The 21,533-nt window shown below is 41.1% G+C and overlaps 2 protein-coding genes across 4 annotated transcripts in view; one reads left to right on the top strand and one right to left on the bottom strand.

Moving 5' to 3' along the window:
- Positions 1 to 964: 964 nt before the first annotated feature.
- ptcd3 (pentatricopeptide repeat domain 3) lies at positions 965 to 20,981 on the bottom strand. Of its 3 annotated transcripts, XM_028589982.1 has the most exons (24): positions 20,859 to 20,981; positions 20,598 to 20,730; positions 19,779 to 19,831; positions 18,343 to 18,382; positions 18,091 to 18,136; positions 17,919 to 17,987; positions 17,081 to 17,185; positions 16,774 to 16,897; positions 16,591 to 16,694; positions 15,236 to 15,400; positions 15,015 to 15,075; positions 13,166 to 13,248; positions 11,485 to 11,629; positions 10,311 to 10,361; positions 10,119 to 10,229; positions 9,941 to 9,969; positions 7,934 to 8,040; positions 7,559 to 7,637; positions 5,626 to 5,716; positions 3,964 to 4,049; positions 3,733 to 3,878; positions 3,541 to 3,582; positions 2,982 to 3,140; positions 965 to 1,129 (listed from the first exon to the last, which is right to left on the bottom strand). In XM_028589982.1, the coding sequence occupies exons 1-24, from the start codon at positions 20,875 to 20,877 to the stop codon at positions 1,084 to 1,086; spliced, it is 2,094 nt and encodes a 697-aa protein (XP_028445783.1). In that variant the 5' UTR covers positions 20,878 to 20,981; the 3' UTR covers positions 965 to 1,083. The 3 variants fall into 3 exon arrangements, with proteins under 3 accessions (XP_028445783.1, XP_028445781.1, XP_028445782.1); XM_028589980.1 differs by lacking the exon at positions 20,859 to 20,981 and having other exon boundaries at positions 10,119 to 10,208; XM_028589981.1 differs by lacking the exons at positions 965 to 1,129; positions 20,859 to 20,981 and having other exon boundaries at positions 2,978 to 3,140.
- polr1a (RNA polymerase I subunit A) overlaps positions 20,722 to 21,533 on the top strand; it is a 60,841-nt gene continuing 60,029 nt past the window's right edge. The window contains 1 exon segment of the mRNA XM_028589979.1: positions 20,722 to 21,113. Within this exon segment, the coding sequence (XP_028445780.1) occupies positions 21,037 to 21,113 (77 nt within the window). The 5' untranslated portion in view covers positions 20,722 to 21,036.

Raw genomic sequence — 21,533 nt, 5'->3', positions numbered from 1 at the left:
GGATTCTGCAGAAAATACAAATTCCCCCATCCATGGTCACAATAGGGGAATTTCACAATCGTGTTTTGCTTGGCTGAAAATAATCATCTAATGCATAAAAAGTGGGAAAGAAAGTGTAAAATATGACACATGCAGGAAGCGATATACGAACAAATCTCCTCAAATGTATTTTCATATCCACGATTTGTTCTTATTTTGCTAGTACCCATCGATTTCTGGGATTCACAGATATTTTCTTTTTGCTCTTTTTTGGTAAGGCAAAATTCACGAGTGGTGGAGAGCACTCTACAGAGAAACAAACATCTGGTTGTTAGTCCACAAATTGTTTGTCCAACCCAAACATAGGTTTTATACTTGAGGCACATTAAAAAAAAATGCAGTTGCATGAAAATGCATGAATATCATAATCAAATTTAGATGATTATGAGTATTATATTTATATATTAGATTATTGTTTTGTTTGTGCAGGTTGCATTTTTTTTAAGATTCTTTTTTGGGCCTTTATTTGATAGGACAGCTGAAGATGTGAAAGGGGAGAGAGAGGGGGAATGATGTGCAGCAAAGGGACGCAGGTCGGATTCGAACCCGCAGCCGCTGCATCGAGAAGAAAAACTCTATATATGGGCGCACGCTCTCCCAGGTGAGCTACCCAGGCACCCTTGTTTTTTAGTTTACCTGTATGTTGATTTCACGACTGCTGGTGTTTCTATTCTTGGGCATGTGCCAGACTATTTGCACACAACACCTGCCTACAGTGTTTAGGGGGCGTTACCTAATAAACAATTATGATCAAGTGGGATTCATCATTCAGCACACTTGGGTGAGAGCAGATTTGGATGGTTAGAAACGTATTAGGAGAATGTTGTTGCTTGAGGCCCATTGTTGCATAACCTGTAAAGTGACTACTACTAAGGAGAAATAGTGGCCTCTAGCTGACACACCAAAGACAGCATTTTAACAGGTTTACATTTTATGTGACATATTTTTATTACATAGATAACGAAACAAGTACACTAGACACAATATGGGAAATGTTTGAATTAATGGATCGGCGTCGTAGTGGTTCACCCACTATTGCCTCTTTCAGTCAGAGGGCTCTTCCGTAGACTCCAGTTCAGATAATACGGCTCTACATGGGACAGAAAAACAAGTGTCTGAAAAAAGGCATTCAGAAAAATAAATACACATCATTTCATAGTCAGTTCAAATGCTAAACAATCCTTTTCCTCTGTAGTTTCCCAGCACTGCAATTAAACTAAAATCTAAACATCTATTACACTATTCTAAAATGCTTCTCTTCTGGACAGGGTACAGTGTGGAGCTACTGTGGATGAAAACATCCTTACAGTTCTAACAGAAAGACTACTCTTCTTAGTTTTTGTCCCTGAGGGCTTCAAAGCAATGTTCGTTTTGCGGTTGTTAATTTGTTCATCCATCACACCTGCCGTCTCCACAGAGGGGACTCTGGAGGGCAATAATACAGTGCGCCAAAGCTCTGGGGCCAGTCTCACAAAGATATTTTAGACTGGTCTGTAGTGTCAGGCCAGTCTTAATTATGCTCTTCGATGTGCCAAATGCTTAGTTAGACACCTAGGGCCCTATTTTAGGGATCTAAGCGCGCGGCGCAGGTGCGTTTAGGGCGTGACCAAATCCACTTTTGCTCGTTTGACGGTGGAAAAAAGGGTCCATGCGCCGGGTGCATGGTTCAAAAAGGTTGTTCTTAGTGTCTTCATTAATTCATAGATGTGTTTTGGGCGTAACATGCAATAAACTAATCAGAGGGTCATCTCCCATTCCCTTTAAAAGCCAGGCGCGTTTGGACCTCGGCGCATTGCTATTATGATGGAGGATTTGCACCGTAATATTTTTATTTGTAATCTTTTTACATGTGTGTGTGCTGCTGCGCTTCCCTGTGTGTGTGTAACAAGCATAGTGTGCCTGGGCTGTGCATAAGCCTAGGAGCATTTTACTAATTTGCTATTAAAATAACAATGAAATGCTGTGTTATTGACTTTAGACCAGGTTTTTGTTGGTCAATGGCGCGATCACTTCCCGCTGCCTCAAGATAGCAATACGCCAAGAATGCACCTGAACACACCTCCCTGTAAGACCAGCACGCCCATGGGCACAAAGATTGGCGCAGGTGCATTTGATATTTAAACGACGCAGGCGCTGGACAGGAAACAAGAAACAACGTTGGTCTTAAAATAGCAAAGACACCTGCGTCTGGCTTTGTGCCGCGCTGCGCTGGGTGCAAGATAGGGATGCATGTTTCCACGGTAACAATTAGTGACACCTGCTGACCAGTGGCACAAAGTGTCAAAAAAACAAAAGCAGAGAAAAACGTGGTTCATCATTTTTGGTTTGCTAACATGTTGTGAAGCAAACAATGAGAAGGGAAAGAGTTTTTAGAGATCGCAGTAACCTGATGGGAATATCCGGCAGTGATGACAGGGAGTCTGTAGCCTGAGCGATGACTTATTACGGGCACTGATCCCTGCCACAGTGTCAGCTCTGCAACAGGTCTGCACTGCCCTGAGATTTTACGCTACTGGAAAGTTTTTCCGCATCGTTACGTCTTTGCTAAATTTTCACAATAAATGTGTCCTCGTGACGGTTGAATTATTTCAGAAAATACATTACATACCAAACTATTTCAGCTTGAGTGCACGGAGCAGAGCAGGGTGATGTTGTTGCTTTTTTTAGTTTGAAACCATCTTAATTTACCCAGAATTGATCAGCTAATTAATCCTACTTAAAATCGCCTAAATCTATCTTTGTGAAACAGGCCCCTGGCGTTTGTTAAATGGCAGTGATCAACCCAAGAGTGAAACAACTTTTATTTAAAAAACTCTTTCTTCCTGTCATTCATTGATGGTAAAATCAACACAAATGACAGCTTTTCTTCAATTATTCCTGTTTCACCCGTTATCCAAGATGACACATTTCCTTTTGTCATTCTATAGTTCTCTCCTCCTCACCTTTGTTCCTCGGTCAGATTAAATTCGGCCAGTGTTCGTTTCGCCAGTCTTGGCGTTGCAGACAGACAGAAGGATGCAGACAGCTGAACCAGCTCCACTGCTCTCTGGGAAGAGCCGGCGCTGTGATACATCGACAGGAAGTCCTCTAAGAGCCCCTCCCTGGAAAATAACCAAATGTGTGCCGTGTCAGAAGTAGTGCTAAAATGGGATTACACGTCAATCCGACAACTTGTTTTATCTGTTGGAACAGTGGCATCCAGAGTCATTTACATTAGTGAATGTGATGCTTAACTATTTGTATGAATATAAAATTACATTTGATTACCTCGTTCTAGTGGCATGTTTACCGACAAGTTTGAGATAATGGAGCCAATGAAAATTCCATTTCTTTTCTATGTGTTATTACCAGTTAGATGATGTCATTATACAATTTCCTATGATGGTAGTTTTTACCAGCAACACTTTCTGTTTATATGTGAAATTATGTAATAAATTAGACCTCTGTGGTAACGTGAATGCTGTTTAAAGAGTGTGTCCATTGACAAAATGGATTTCTTACTCAGGAACTCTGTTCTTGGTTTTGAAGAGCTGCAGCATCTCCCTGCAGACGCACATAGACAGGAGGAGAAGTCAGATGCATTTCATTTTAACATCATTTGGCAGTGGATGAGTCAAGTCGGACTACAGTAAAAGCTCTCGTGTTAAAATGGACTGACAGACAGACAGACAGATATACAGCGGTCTCTCCTACCAGGCCTGTTGGCTCTTGTTGGCTCGCAGCAGCAGGGAGGTGATGTGTGAGAGGGCGGAGGTGCTCCACTCCAGACTGTGCCTCCCTCGGTCTCCGTCAAACACACTCTTTACATCCAGAGCACACACTGCAAAAGCCTCCTGAACCTACACACACACACAAACAAACACATTATATATCTCCTATGCTTTACTTTCTCCCATCTCTCATCATTGTCCACGCCTTACTGACCTCAGGACCGTGTCTGTCTCTGGCCATCAGGGTGAGCAGCTCCTCCACCAGATCAGACTTATTATCATGACCCAGAGTCCGGATATCTGGAAAACAGATTAGAGTACGACAGTAACCTACGTTAAGTGGCCTGAAGTTTGTACTTGTGCGTGGTGTGTGCATCGACCTCTTTAATAGCAGAGCCGGCGTGTGTGTGTGTGTGTGTGTGTGTGTGTGTGTGTGTGTGTGGGGGGGGGGGTTAGCTTCAGAGTGAGTACCGTCTCTAGAGGCATAGTGAGAGAAACAAAGTGTCTCCCCTGTGCTTTCTGACCACGGTCAGAAAGCTGTTGCAGGAAAAGTTAGCCCTTTCCTTGATTTCATGTTGTTTACAGAGAAGGAGAACCCGGAAATGAGTTGGGGGCGAATGCAACGCTACCAAGCCACAGCCGAGCGACGTGGCTTGGTCGCAACATGTAGTTATTTTTCGAGAGGTGCACGTCAGGCTACGGCATAGGGTCCGGTGTAGAGTCCATGTGTCCACGTAGCTATGTATGTACCCACAGCGTCGATTTAACACAGAGGCATAGGTCACGCTTAAAGGACAATTCCGGCGCAAAATGAACCAAGGGGTTAATAACATATGTGTACCGAGTCGACTGTTCTCTGGGATATGTTTTCATGCTAATCCAATGTGTATTTAGCTTGAAACAAGCTAGCGCGAACCAGTGATTAGCTGCCAACGTTACCTTTCGGGCCGAGGGTAAATCGCTATTTAATACCACTATCAAGGCTCAAAATAGCACCACACTTCAACGGTAGCATAATGAGGGTCCCTACATTTAAACCGAAGCATTGAGAGTTTTGTAAGTGTACAGACAGTTTATTAAAAAGATAGATTATAAAGACAGTAGAGTTCATGACTGTTTTTCAAGACGGTGCCCGCATGTAAACATCACTGTTTCACGCTAGCTTGTTTCAAGCTAAATACACATTCGATTAGCATGAAAACATGTCCCAGAGAACGGTCGACTCGGTACACGTCATAACCCCTCGGTTCATTTTGCACTGGAATTGTCCTTTAAGGCTACGTTAACATTTTGGTTAAAAAAAAACTAATATCTTTTGCTATGTTTACGCCACGCTACTACAGTGTTTCTGAGCCCCGAAACAGAGACATTTGGAAACACTGCTCTTATCGGTTAGGTAGGCTTACAAACCTTTCTGTAACCGTTCCACCTCGCCGTCAGCCCAAGCAAATAAATCCCTGGTCTGGTGTTTGCATTGTTCTTTCTCCAAAGTGTTTTCTGTATTTTCAACTTATAAATTTTATGATGATTTTCAACCGCAGAGTTACGTCAGACAATCTGCTTCCTGTTCACACCGGCACTCGCAAGCCCAGTGTTGTCATGTGATATGCGTCGTCAGTCATGTTAATATGGACGGAGATTAGTTCTGCTACTGGAGCTAAAACTTGACAGAAATAGTTGTTGTCTCAAAATGTTGCTTAAAAAATGAAAATGTAGTAGCGTTTTTGTCGCTTAAAAGGCTCTTTGGAGTGAAATGTAAAGGGGCAGCGTTTCTAAAAATGTAAACCAACTTTTGTCATAAACTAGGGGTCCGATTTTTGAGATGTGTACGGAGTGATATTAGAGTTCTGTAAACATAACATTATCTTAAACTAACCCTTCCATATAGTGGGCAGCAAGTCCAGGCGACTGTCTGTGTCCAGAGCCTGCAGCAGGTCCCTCAGTCCCTGAGGGTTCGGGTAGTACAACTGGAAACACACAACATAATCAAAAGTTAATTCCCATAAAGCCAGGGCAATAATAAGTTAGATCATTCATTATCCATCTCACTTTCTCCTGAGGAGATTACTGAGGCGAAAATTCAAACATGCTAGATCAAGACTATCCCACCTTTATGCAAGACAACTTAGAGAAGTCTATGTGACAAGCCTTTAAGTCCAAGGGCCCTATCTTGCACACAGCGCAATAGACTTTGTACACCGACGCATGTATCATTCCTATTTTGCACCCGACGCACAGCAGACTTTTCCCTCCACAGACGCATGTCGGTAAATTAGGAAATGAACTTGCGCTGCCCGGGGCGGTTCAGCGAAAAGAGGGGGCGTGTTCAGGCGCAAACGTTCCCTGGTGCTATTTTGCAGTTTCAGAAAACAATTCCGCCACAGACCAGGAAAAACCTGGTCTAAAGTCAGTGGCGCTAGTCTAAAGTCGGTAGCGCTAGTCTAAAGTCAGTAGCGCGTTATTCAGATGCTATTTTAGGGGCGCATGCTTGGCCATAATGTAGCGTGTGCACAACCGCATACACCTTGCTTCTCTCATCTACACGGACGCAGGAGTTCCCATTTTTGCAAACCATACATAATTACAAAGAAAAATCTTACTGAAAATGCGCTTCAGGTGTTTGGATAGATCAGGAGGCACTTTACAGTACAGTCCTCAAAAAGTCGCAGCATTCTTTGTGGCTTGTTGAGTTTTACACAACATTTCCATGAATCATGGATGTGTTGATGACATAAATGAGGAAATATTAGAGGACTTAAGGAGACGTGATGTTGAACTACAGCGGGATAGGACACTCCTGTGGAATCTTGTCCAGGAGTGGCAATGCGCGATGCGCTCCTGGTGGAGCGGGTGCACGGAGATGGAGTGGGGGGAGGAGGAAGGGGTACAACAGGTGCAGGTGGTGCGTTTGGAGGCCCACGCTCTATGGCTGCAACAATTCTCTCCAGACTTGAGGAGATGCGAGTAGAGGATATTACTTTGCCGCATCCCGGACAGCTCCCGTTGGCGTGCGCCAGGCAAATCCGCCGTCATAATAGCAATCCGCCATGGAACAAGCGCACCTGCTCTTAAAGGGAATGTGAGATGACGCTCTGATTGGTTTATTGCACGTTACGCCCAAACCACACCTAGCTACTTCAGACCAACCCATTTTATTTTTTCGTCGGGCGCAAGACTCCTTTATCAGATCCACCCACAAAGCTACTTCCGTTTCGCCTTTGATACTTGTGTTTCAGATCGTTAAAATAGGGCCCCAAGAGTTAAATCACGGCCAACCTGTGGTTAAACTAGGGCTGGGCGATATGGAGAAAATCAAATATCACGATATTTTTGACCAAATACCTCGATATCGATACACCCAACGATATTGTAGTGTTGACTATTGGTGCTTTCACAAAATATTTACACAATGAGATTTTTGATAAATAATCATCAGTAATGTGGATATAATGACTAAGTGGGTAAAGGCAAATAATAGAACAGTTACAACAGTTTGGTAGGTTCAGAAAATGACATCACTTTACGGTAATGCAGCCTTTAAAAATCAGGAAAAGACAACACTTATGTCATATTACGATATTTCTATATCCAAAACCTAAGACGATATCTAGTCTCATATCACGATATCGATATAATATCAATATATATCGTGATATTTGATTTTCTCCATATCGCCCAGCCCTAGACACAGTGAAGTACCAGCTGTGGCTTGTAATATCTTAAAAGGTGTTACTGAAGGGTCAAATAAGACATGATGCTGTCTGGAGTAGCAGAGTTGAACAGGAAGAGAGATGCGGAGATGTACTAACCGAGGGAATGAGCCGTCTGTACCACTTCAACACCACGTCAATGTGCTCCATCATACACAGCAGGTTGAAGAAGCGACCACTGGAGAGGAGAGAGGAAAGGAGAGGTCCACTTACGTAGGACAAAACGTGGAAATATATATATATATATATATATACATAATTGGATCTAAATCACCAGATTTCAGGTTTCAGGCTGCGTTAAGGCTGTACATATGTTGTATAATGTATGAATGTGGTTTATTAATTGACCAACATCTTCCACATCCTCCTTGCTGTTTCCTGCCACCTTGAGGCCAGATAGAATGAATATAGGATAAAATATATATAGGGAGGTACAGGGGATGTGTTTTACGTTGATGGAAGGTTTTTACTTACTAGTAAATACTCTGTTGGTAGGGATCTCCCAGAAGCCTCCAGTTCTCCCCCTGTTCTACTAGACTGTGGACCTTATAACCCAGCTCCAAATCTTTATTATCCAGACACTGTTATGATAAAAACAGGCAGAGAAAAAAACAGGTTAGGTGGACAAACAGATGGGCACCTGCTCCAAATTGACAATGAATGGGGTGACACGGGATCAGGTTATCTGCATGTTTCAAGACAAATTGAAAGGGAAAGTTCATCCAAAAATGGCAAATGGTCTGCATTTATATAGTGCCTTTCTACCTTATCGGACAAAGCTCTTTACATCTTGCCTGTCATTCACACACACCGCCTTGCAAGGTGCTGGCCAGGGAGCAACTTGGGGTTCAGTGTCTTGCCCAAGGACACTTCTGCCCCGTAGTGCTATTTATCTATTTATATTTTTGTTTCGGTGCGAGTTGCTCAGTGTTGGAGATATCGGCCGTAGAGCTGTCTACCTTCTCTCTAATATAATGGAATATGAATATGATGGCACTTGGCTCAAAGCACCAAAAAAAACTCATCAGCAATGACCCAATCATTACCCGGTTACTCAAGATGATCCACAGACCTGGTTGTGAGTAGGTTCATGTAGGAACTATTTTCTACCCAACTACACCTCCCAACCAGACTTGGTAAACCCAGCCCGATCTGCCGGGCGATTAGATTTCGCCCTGCAGCTCAGGCTGGAAACCTGTACGATTATCTATTATCTACTGTAGCTATTCAACATGGCGGTCTCTGAAGCGCAGCAACCCATTGATGCTGCTTTCGCTGCTACGTCACCCCGGATCGTTGGTCTGATTGGTTGAAGGACTATCCAATTGCGTACAGAGTCATTTGAAATATGTTGATCACGCCTCTTGTGCAGTAGAAAATACAGAGCAGACTCCCCAGACTGCATGTTCCATCTTAAAAGATTGAGCTTGGTCTGGTGATAGCCAGACTACTTCTGTATCACTGCGCAAAAGGAAGCCGAAGCTAATGGATGTTTTCCTCAAGGTGCAACATTGTTGAGATTAGTTTATAGCTAACCGATACTACTAGCTCACCTGAGCTAGCTAACAGTACAGCTCAGCTGGGGAGGGCGCCATTAATGTTTACATGTCACGCTGTTACGAGCACGAGCCTCTCGCCCAGGAGTGCTCTTTGTCCTATAGCACCACGAGCTGAGTGCCATCTAGTTCTATTATAAACGGAGAGACAGCAGACATCTCTACAGCAGATATCTCCAACACTGGGCAACTCACACCAAAACAGTCTATTAAGAGCACTACAGGTAAGAGTCAAAAATATGTATTTTAGATTGTTTATTAAATGTATACTTTTTATTGATCCCCAGTGTGGAAATTAAAATTCACACTCTGTTTGTTAGAAATCACTACACACAGGCCTGAAATACACACATGCTCAGGAACTATTCATGCACAAATTGATGTACGGTGCCTTGCTCAAGAGCACCTTGGCAGTGCCCAGGAAGGCAGCTGTCAATCCACACGTCGTCCGTACCGGGACTTGAACCAGCGAACCTCCGGTTCCCAACCCAACTCCCCACGGACTGAGCTACTGCCACCCCATATTGGGGTGAACTGTCCCTTTATGACTAGCATTTTGAAAACCCTTAAAAAGCCAGTAACAATTTAAATGGTATCTAAGAATAGCTAAAAGCTGTCCAAGCCAGTCGACATCTGATGGAAAATAGCTAATTATAGTTTATAGATATGTGGAATTAAAAAAGGAAGGCAGGATTGATTGACTTGGATGTTAAGTGGCAGGTGTGATTCATATTTCAACAACTATTTTAACCCTTGTGTAAATCCAAAACTGGGCAAAGAAACATAAGTGCTTTTTGAAAAAACAAAGAGCTGAAGTAAACTCTTAACTTAAAACTGTCATAGTTCTAATAAAAAGGACCTCACTTTGGAGAAATTCATTTGTGATAAATATTTAAACAATACAAGTAATAAAAAAAAGACTTACTATTCTCATTGCGCTCGAGAAGAATAGAACTGGAAAGAAAAAGAGAGAATACAAAATATGCATTAAAAGCCACATGCAAATGGATAAAGATGTCTTGCGTTGCATTTTAAACAAAATTACAACGTTTTATTTCCCAAATTTGGGATTATGAACTCAACACAAATCCACAGCAACATACCGTCATTGGGGTCCTGGCAGGTGAAGCTGGTTCCTGCCAGCTCTGACATCACTTCCTGTAAAATGTCGGTGTTGCCCTGGCCAGAGGAGGCTGGAGAGGAAACAAAACCACCTAATACAATTCAGCATACAGACGGCACCAAAGACTATGCAGGTGATGTTCAAATGTAATGTAACATCTCACTCCGTTTACCTGCTTTGGAAAAGACTGCCAGGATGTGGTCGAAGGAGGCCAGGCTGGGAGCTGAACACACACATGCAGACACAAACGTTTTAAGTAACTTAATGTAACTTTTAAATGTGTCTGAAACTAGGGTTGCACAATATTAATAAAATGTGATATTGCGATATCGATTATGAATATTGCGATACCGATATTAATTTAGATATTTTTTTAAACATGTAAAATTACAAAAGTTATGTGAAAACGCATCAATTCGCTTATTCGTTCCGTTTTGTTGTCTCGTTATCTATTTCTTCACTTACACGGTCACTCTGTCAAAATATGCACACACGTGTTACGCTACATAGGGTTTTTCTTGTAGTGGACCCGTGTGCTGACGTGTACTAACATGTGCAAGTGGCAAGGTAACTGGCCGATGAAATGATGATCATTATAGCGTTTCAATCGGGCTCTAAATCAAACACAACTAAGCCACACAGCCAACGGACGGGACGTAGCGCTCCACAATATACTGCATACTTATCGATATAATATTGCGCAACTTCATATCGCTATATCATGCCCCTATCTGAAACCCTAACCCGTCCTTGGATTTTATGAAATGCGCTATATAAATATAAATTATTGTTACGTTCGTTGCTGATACAACCTCTTGACACAGTAAAGGTAAAGGTACTTTATTTGTCATATACACGTACATGTAGCGAAATTCATTCTCTGCATTTAACCCATCCCTGAAGGGAGCAGTGGGAAACCAATGACAGCGCCCGGGGACCAACTCCAGATCTGAGCCAGTGCCTTGATCAAGGAGAGAACCTAGTACATGGTTTTGATGGTGGGGGAAACCGGAGCACCTGGTGGAAACCCACGCAAACATGGGGAGAACATGCAAACTCCACACAGAAAGGCCCCAGAACGTCCTGGATTCGAACACACAACCTTCTTGCTGTGAGGCCACAGTGCTAACCATTGGGCCACCATGCTGCCAAACCTGGCTTGGCTCTAGAGACATACAAACTAGGCTAAGTTACAGTATGCAACACTTGAAATGCAACGATACATCTGTAACGAATTCTCTTATTGTAAATGAATGATTTTCTGTCCGAGCAAAACACACTGATCTTGATTTTACTACTGTACCCGTGTGTGTGCGCGCGTGCATGCATGCGTGTGTGTTAGTAACCTATTCCCACAGCCTTCATCTCATTCAGAGTGTGTAGAGCTTGTGTTTTTGCCAGGGAGCCACAGCGCCTCAGAGCTTTGAGAACGCTGTTGAAGGTGAGCAGGTTGGGCTGAACTTTCTGTTGACTCATCTGGTTCAACAGCTCCTGCAGACCGAGAGACACACACATCTGGAGGTTTAAACAATCTCACAATAGAGAGAAATGCTATCTTGCCACATTAAAGGAGACAGTGGATAGACATGAAAGAGGGAGAGAGAGATGGAGGGATGTCACACAGCGAAGGGCAGCAGGTCGGATTCGAACCCGCACTGTTGCAGGACTCAGCCAACATGGGGCGAACGCTCTAACGCTCTATGCAGTTTTTTTTAAGCTCAATTTACCTTAACTGAACAGCTTTGGAGTCATTGGAATGGCTATAGGACTTTTTTGGGGTTGAATGTTGGTCGTTTCGCTTCCCCCTAGCGCCTGTGAGCGGAACAACCACCCTTGCAACTTTGGGCCGGCGAGCCGGCAGCCTCAGCGTCAGGAAGTATCGCGTGATATCAGGTCTCGCCATGTAACGAATTATTTTACGGCGCTGCACACATCCAGGAACCGGATAGCTATAAGAACAAGGTAGCGATGCAGTTTTTCACCATATCGTCACGGCTGAGCCGGAAAAAAAAGAAGCAGAAAGCTTGGAAAGCATTGTCGCATGAACAGAGAAAGAAGAAACGGCAGACTGACCGAGCGAGGACTCAGACACGAGTGAACATCGGACCTGCGTTTTCAGAATGGCGAGAACGGAGACAATCCGATGCTGACCTGGCATTCTTGCTAGAGATGAAATATAGACCGGCCGGTGAACGGAATTGGCCGGTTTTCACGTGCTGGGCCATGACCGGCGACCGGCAGGTCAGTCCGACATAAGCCGATTTCATGCCGGTCAACGCTACAATTAACCGACAACACAAGTTATACGAGTTACAGTTCTCAAGGACGCACGCACACACAGACGCGACAGCACAGTCTCTTTTTCCTTTCTCTCAACTTCGCCGCCGTGTGTCGCGCGTACCCGCTCGCGGTGTAAAGCGCGTGTCGGGTCATGTAGGGAACATCGTGAATTAACCTGCAACGTCTCAGCGGTTTGGAAATTCTTCAGCGTGTGTGCAGAAGATAACAAGTTTGCAATATGCAACACCTGCAAGGAAAAAGTGGGACGACACCAAAAACTAAAATCTAATTTTTTTTGTTGGATATTGGATGTGAAGAGAAGGAAATGGTTCTAACATTGCACTTTAGATGTGTGTGAATTTCCCACACCAGGAGTAATTTATATAGTTCTATTTTATAGTGAGCCATTATCTGTTCAAAAGATTTTCTATGTTCTGGGCAAAATGTTCTATTAAAGAAAAGATAGAAAATAAATATTTGTATGTGCTGTAAAGTGGTTACTTATTCATATGAGTATTTAATTCATAACAGATTTTTTATTGATCAATTCATCGATTAATATTAAACATTTTTATTTTATTAATCTGAAAAAAATTATTTACTTATTTTAGAACGTGGCAATTTAAATAAACAGTGTAGAGCAAAGGCAAATGCATTTTTAATGACACTAAAAGATTATTTTACGAGGAAACCTGGTGATGTGTTCTTAAGACGTGTACCAAAGCTCTGGAACAGAGGGATACTTACAGCGATGAGGTCCCATCTCTCGTTGTATTTATCTCGGACATCTGGAGCTGCTGACATCAGAGCGTTGAAGATGTGCACGTCAGCTGGAGACACAAGGTTGAGTTATTGGTACAGATGTCCCAATATATACATACTGATACCAAGTACCGATGCGATAATAGGGGTGGGAATCTCTTGGCACCTCACGATTCGATTCCAATTCAGAGGCCAACGCTTCGATTCTAAACCGATTATCGATGCAACAATTATTTTTTTATGTACATTTCAATGCGTGATTTTTAAAAATATATATATATATATAAATCTGAGTTTGCTACTCAAGAGTTTGTTTAATCATTTCCTGGACACGCTTAGATTTTGACATATACAGTATAAGTTTTAATGAAACATTTACATTCTACTGAGGTTTTTATTTTTGTAGTCCTTCCATGCTTCAGCCTTAAACATGCTTGTGAAAGTCACCTTCTCTCCCAGTAATCTTCCATGTCAGAGGCTCAGTCATGTTTAAAGGTGGAGAATTGGCTTCTTAGAACATGAAGGTGTCAGATGTAATGTGATAAAGTAGATGAACAGCCTATATGTGTTTTGCCTAATTATTTTATGTATGTCTTATTAGATCATGTGTATATATACACACACAACATTTAATTTTTTTTCCTTTTTGCCATTTTCGTGTGTTTTTTTTTCTGCACTTTTGCCTAAACTCTAAGTTGTTGTCCATTATCCCATCCTCTTTGCGTCACTCTGTTTTCTGATTTGTACTTGTCTGGAGACAGTAACTTTGAAATAAAAATCCATCTTTTTTTTTTTTTTTTTTTTTTAATCGATTATGAACGTTCTAGAGAGAATCCCGATGCATCTAAGAATTGATATTTTTTTTCCACCCTTATCCGATAACAGTGCATAAAAAATAATAATATTGCAATATGTTTAAAATCGCAATAATATCGTATCGTGACATAAGTATCGTAATGATATCGTATCGTGAGGCCTCTGGTGATTCCCACTGCTAACATACATATACATATATACATATACACATATACATATACATATATATATATATAATACTGGCCCTGTATGAATGTGATATAACTGCTATCAGTGTTGTATGGCTTAGCTCAGGTTAAACCCTTTGTAAAACATGAACAAATACATACAGACAATGAATGTCATAACACATTATTTTAATGTCAGTCATAATAGAGATTTTTTTCTCGGGGCTAAATTACGCGGTAAGGGATCCGTGCATAGACATTTAGTTCCAGTACGTAGAAACTTCAACAGGGAAGGAACAGGATGCTAACAAGCCAATAATAGTCAAGATGAATGTGTTGTCTGCAGATTTTAAGAGGGTGGAATTTAATTTCTAGAATTTTGGCACCATCTAATGGTACTTTCAAGAATAACGCCTAAACTGGCAGCAATACACATGGCCAAAACCAACATGCTGCATTTTCAATTGAACATACTTATATTAAGGAAGATCAAACGAACACAATAAACTAATAGTGAAGGCACAAAATGCCTAATGTCTGTGTACTAGAGGTCACATGCGTATATTTAGGTGACGCTACACTACGTTCTCAACACAATATCACTTTCACTGTTAAATTCAAATAAAAAAGCATCACAACACAAATCTGTAACCACTTTTTGAAATAAAAATAAATTTTTCAATTCAAATGACCTGGATACTGTACTTTGTATTAACCAGAGTTTTAAAGCAAAGAAGAAAGAAAATTATGAAAAAGCTGTACATGTCAAAGATATCAATTCAACTTCTACTGCAAATATTACCTTCAAAGTTGTGTTCGTATACTACAATCAATGGGCAATTAAAACTCACCGGTCATTCGGTTGTTAAGCATGTCTGTGTACATGCTGAAGGCCTTTGCGTAGGCTCCATGCTGCGGAGAGACAGACAAACATATGCACTTAATCTACAGTCTATGCACCAAAGTTACCATTTTACTGCCACAACAATCCCTACGCAATACAAGAACCAACCAGTGGTTCCGCTGCACCTCCAGTAGCATCGACATCATGACTGAATGAACGTGTTCATACCTTCACCATGCCTCTGATCAGAGCAGAGTAACACCGGGTGTCTCTTTCCGGCAGCAGGTTAAAGATTCTCTCGGCGTTGTTGTTTTCTCTCCAGGTGAACCTCAGGAAGTCTGAAGCCCGGCGGAACCTCCCTTTCCTTTTCTTCACCTCCTCTCCTGACTCTTCCTGAAAACACACAAAGACATACAAAAGTAAGCATGCATACAGTATATACTGCAGCATTTAAATGATGTCTAAGGTCTCCAGCTGGATGTGGCCGATGTATTCTTTTACTTGTTGCAGCAAAAAAAACAACTTTGAGTTGATCAATTATTGATGATTGATATTGATGAACAATCGATGATTGATCGCAGTTAGTATTTTTATAGTCTCCCTTTGCCAGACCTTCCTCCTCAGCGCTGCGGAGGAGGGGTCTGGCTAGTCCACACAGCATTCCGGCATGGGAGAAAAACGTGGCCTGGTTTATTGCCATTTCTTTAAACTAATCACAATCCTCTTGGGTGGTGCCAAGCGCCGGACGGAGCCCCTGTGGCGCTGCAAAATAGCCTTGGGGAAGGAAGTTGTTTTGGTGGAACGTGTGTACGTTCAAAAGTTGTTTAAGTCGTGGAACAGAAAACTCAGATTGGAGTCTAGCCAGCAGAGATCTGAGGAGCACTTAACCACAGTCCTCATAGAGCGCAAGGTAACTGACACCCGGTCGAAAAGAGGCACATCCGGCGGAATTTCCAGCGGCACTGGAGCAATCCTGAAAGTGGAATGTTGTCGAAATTTTGTATTTTTTTTAATAATCGCTTAAATGTTTTGAGCCATTTTGTTTTTCAAAGAAAAAAAATTCTCTGGTTCCAGCTTCTCCAATGTAATTATTTGCAGGTTTCTTTAGTCTTGAACTGAACTGAATATTTTTGGGGGTTATATTTTTGGACTGTTGGTTGGACAAAACACAACACTTGAAGATCTTGGACTCTGGGAAACTCTGATAGACAATTTGGGTTTTTTTAAGATTATTTTTTGAGCATTTTTAGGTCTTTATTGACAGGACAGCTGAATACATTAAAGGGTAGTAAAGGGGGAATGACATGCAGCGAAGGGCCGCAGGTCGGAGTCGAACCCAAGCCCGCTGCATCGAGGAGTAAACCTCTATATATATGGCCGCCCACTCTACCAACTGAGCTATCCGGGCGCCCCATTTTCTGACATTTTATAGACAATACACAATGAAACGAGAAAATAACTGGCAGGTAATTGATAATTAAATAGTTGTTGGTTGCAGCACTTATTGTGTCACTCTTTACCTGTCTCTGACCATCACTCTGAGTTTTTTATTTATTTATTTTTTTAAATCAGGGATGACTCACCATGTCCTCTGGCTGTGGTTCTCCCTCCTGGACAGGGTCTCTGTCACAGTACAGACAGATCAGGTCTAACAATTCATGGGTCGTTTCCATAGAGACTGCTGTGCCTAGAAGAATTGAAGTAGTTGATGGAGCCACATTCCTAAAATAGAAAATATGAATGTGTGTCTGTGTCTGTGTTCTCACCAGCTTGCAGTAGTTGATCATACATGTCAACAGCAGCTGTCACTTTCCTCAAGTTGATTCGTTCCTTTAGTGCTTCCTCACTCTGCTCCTCGAGGAGCAGTGACACAGTCTCTGGCATCAGACACTACACACACACACACAAATTTTAAATATTGAAGTGAAACCCCACAAGATGTTTGCTATTAGAGTAAAAGCTACAGATTAAACTGTTTTAGCTGCGTTGACTGTTTTGATTTTGAATCCCCCCTTATTACATACATTCTCCAGCCCCCTCTATGTATTCACTCAGTGTATGTGTGTTTCTTACTGGTATATGTGGTTCAGCAAAATCTTTGGTGAAGAACTTGGAATTGCTGTTGACAAAAAATTTGGCTGCAGATCTGCCAGACTCCTGAGAGAGAGAGTACAGCTTCTGCAGAGAGAGGGACAACGATGAATAATCAGTTACAAAGAAATCGGACAGTGAACATGTCTCAACCGTATATTACTGCAACTGTGCCCTGTGACTTTGATTATGGATACAATCTGAACAGTAAGTACAGATTCATTGTGTCTGCATCGGTATGGCTTTATGGAATTGTTAGTGACGTTGGGTTTGACTACATCTTAATGTGTTCTCAATGGGATATTACAAATATCAAGAGGGTGTTAAAACAACGATATAAACTGAAATACTACAATCTACTGAAATGTAACCAAAATTAATTTGGCTACTTGGATAAACTGGAAATATATATAAAAGAATAGACCTTTTTCTCAACACCACAGGTGGAACTGATAACACTAACGGCAGGGCCCTGGAACCGGCTGATGTAAATGAAATGCAGCCTTAATTATCTTCATTAATTACACCTGTACTTCCTGCTATGTCAAAATAGCCACCATGAAAAAGTCTTATTTTAGTTTTCATCATTTTGTTGATGAAAAAAGTTCTTTTGAGTAAAATAACATGTTTAAGAGACACAACATCTGTAATAATACCTGATCAAAATGAACTGCCCATTCAAAAATGACTGAAACTAAATCGAAAAAACAAAACCTTTCAAACAATCATTACAAAGTAAAAATGGTCCCTAATAGAAAACTTAAATCAGCCAGCTGAGTAAAGTAATGTCAGTTTGAAGTTTAGCATATTTATGACGTACAAACTCAGACGAGGTCCTGGGAGAGAGGTAAGGATCATCCTGGAACTGGTAGGAATACGCTGTCGGATCCTGGAAGGAGAAAAATACAAATAAAATAAAGAGTAACACACGGAGAGACAGACCGAACGCTCCACACAGAAAGACCAAGAGAAAGATGTGAAGGAGCTCTCACCCTGCTGACAGTCGAAGCCAGAGCCTCCAGCACTGCCTCCTTGCTCCTGTTCAGTAAGAAGTAACATTAATCAAGAGTCTTGTTAAAAGACATTTATGCAAACTTAAAATACTTGAGTGACTGGATTTTAAACTGGGTGGTCTATTTAAATAAGCTCTATGTAAATGAAGTTTCTCAGACTATAAGGTACACAGCATTACCTGCACTGTATGAAACTTTAAGACGTTATGCAACAGTAATATGGACACATACCATGTTTTCTTCCTGGGGATCACAATAGTGCCTGTAGATTCTGCAACGACATCAGGAAAAAGGTGTGATTTTAATATGATTTATCGCTCATATATCACAATCAATTATAAATAACGCCTTGCCTTGGATGTAGTTAATGGGAGGGGCAGGATTTCTTTAAAATCTAGACATTTGCCAACAATAAATCCAATTATTATTTCAGTTCTAATTGTCAACAAATCCCTGTCTGTTGCTTATCCTCAAGCCCATTTGTTTTCGCTGTTCTTGCTGAGGATGAAAATCTTTAAAAATGGGTCATGATTGTGTAGTTTGTTTCAGTTTTTGTTTTTTTAGGCTAACAAGGCTTAGAAAAAGTCCCGCACACTGACCATTACGCAAGCAATAATTTATTTAGAAAAATACAACGTTTCGGTCTTAGACCTTCCTCAGGTAAAATAGGCTAACAAGGCTGAATCTTTTCCTAAAAGAGTCAGACACAAGTAACATTACTTATGACTTATTGGAGTAAATGGTGCATTTGTTGGAGACTAATTTCAGCTGCAGATTAATGCACATTGCTCTAGTGAGTAGATTTATGGCGGCAGGATGATGTATGTTTCCGACCGCAGGGATTTTTGCAGTTCCTAGAACATAACGTTCCTAGAACCGTTTTTTTTCTCGTGTTCCGACTGGACCAATTTGGGGATTATTAAGTTACTCTGACCGCAGTTGCTGTAACTCTTTCAGCTCCTACTTCAGGGCAGGGTCTTTTCCCTTTTCCACATAGAAACCCTTAGTGACCTAGCAACTTCTGAAACACAAACAGTTCATATTCTTCACTGTCTGTTGCAATTTGCCTACGTATGCTAACTCATAAGGCAAATTGTTGTGTTGTATGTGGTGCTTAAGTCAAGTGACGACGCTATAAAGACTGTTGCCGTGCTTGCGTCACTCCCTTACCCCTCCTACCTGTTCCTACGGCCACGGCAAAACTGGTTTTGGGGGAGAGTAGTTAGTAGAACTGTTTAGAAGTGGACTGTTCCTATAACTACGTTCCTGTAACTACTTGGTCGGAAAGAGGCTTTAGATCAAATCAAAATAAACTACAGTGTCATTGTCTTAAACTTCATGTATAAACATTTTACCCTGTGCAACAGTGGGGATTGTGTTTTTGAACAACAACGAACAGAGAAAAAAAAACTACATCCTCCATATATTCAATTACACAGACAACAGTTGTTAGTTTGATCAATTCATTCTTGGATTTTTTTTTTTTTTTTTTTTTAGCAATACAGAAAATATTCATGTATTTATATTATTATCATTTAAGTATAGTTCAAGCAGTCACCCAGAGGATGACTACACTTGGGCTCAGCTTATATTTTAAGGCAGTTCAAAAAAGAAATTTACAGTGATATTTTCTGTTTTCAGCCATGACCAAAAAAAGTCTAAATTACCTTCATTAGCTTCTGCAACTTGTTGTCGAAGAGCTGGAGTCCAACCAAAGCTCCTTGGGGGAGGAAAAGTGATTAATTAAAAAGGAGGTACACTTTACAACGGACTACTTCAGTTCTCTGATAGGCTGTGTTAATTCATATATCCCATATTAAGTAGATAAAACATGTTGAAGGAGGACGTGGCCAAGTATCTCACACAAGTGAGTACACCCCTCACATTTTAGTAAATATGGGAATTTAACATAGGGGTGTACTGACTTTTTTTTGCCAGTGGTTTAGACATTAATGGCTGTATGTTGAGTTATTTTGAGGGGACAGCACATTTACACGGTTATACAAGCTGTACACTTAATACTTCACATTGTAGCAAAGTGTAATTTCTTCAGTGTTGTCCCATTAAAAGATATAATGAAATATTTACTAAAATGTGAGGGGTGTACTCACTTTTGTGAGATACTGTATGTATGTTAACAGTCTATGATGTCAAAAGTCTAAAAGGCAGAGTGTAACGTTACAGAGAGAGTGACTGACAGACAGCATTTGGGCTTTAGAAAAAGCCCTATGCTCTTTCAACTGACAAATATAAACGTATAAAATATTTTGAGGTAAAACACATGCATGTTTACATGCCTAATAACTCGCATCTGCCTAATTATCAAATCATGCACTGCAGTGATGTAACTTTAACGTTAAGCGTCAGAAGACATGACCTCATGTCAAATGATGCTAGCTGCAGCTTTAAGACTCATGTAACAACCCAAATGAAATGACAATAAAGTCGACTTAATACTTTTCTATTTTAAAACAGAGCTGTCTTACCTGTGACCCCATAACTGCTCGAAATTATGTATCAAAAACCGGCTGTTTCTCTGGATATAATGCCCTACGTGCCTACCGGGCGCCGCCATGTTGTTACAAACTGGAGGCTTCTGGGAGGGAGAAACCATGTGGGCTGAGAAAAGGGGAGACAAAATAATAACACCCTGTATTATGCAAAGATATTACACTTTGTCCACACTTAACATCGAGCAAGCTACGAATTAAATGTTAAATCGCTTATTTTAAAAGTATAATATCCACTAAGTTTGTGAAAAAGCATAGTCCTCTGTATTTGCGTCTCCCCTCCAATTTTGCGTTTGGTCTGACGGTCCCAGTCCCACGTGTGGAAGTGGAGCAACTTTGCTTCGCATGTGGTTTTAACTGTACGCCATGAATTTATATCAATAAGCGACTCAAAGTCTGGCTAATTCTCCAAAAAATGTTGTTTGGAAAAGACGTGCCATGGCGGCGACTGGAGGGCTTGTCGTTTGGCATGTATTCTGCCGAAGAGATAAGGTGAGAGATAGCTTGTTAGCTTTTGGCTTTATTGCTAAAAAAAACAAAACATAACGCTTCAAAACCACATGCCTACTCGTGGCTTCATGCTGTAACATTATGTTCCAGTACTCGTCTCGCAAATTACACTCATGTTTAAGCTAGGAGTTGCTATGTCAATGTTCATAATAGATAGCTAGGCTATAGGGCTGGGCGGTATGGAGAAAATCAAATATTACGATATTTTTAACCAAATACCTCGATATCGATACAGCAACAATATTGTAGTGTTGGTGCTTTTATTAAATATTTACGCAATAAGATTTTTGATAAATAATCATCAGTAATGTGGGTATAATGACTAAGTGGGTAAAGGCAAATAATAGAACAGTTACAACAGTCTGGTAAGTTCAGAAAATGACATAACTGTAATTCAGCCTT

Source organism: Perca flavescens, chromosome 10 (genome assembly GCF_004354835.1).
Source record: "Perca flavescens isolate YP-PL-M2 chromosome 10, PFLA_1.0, whole genome shotgun sequence".
Taxonomy (NCBI): domain Eukaryota; kingdom Metazoa; phylum Chordata; class Actinopteri; order Perciformes; family Percidae; genus Perca; species Perca flavescens.
The sequence above is the reverse complement of the archived record's forward strand: the minus strand, read 5'-3'. Positions and strand labels throughout refer to the sequence as shown.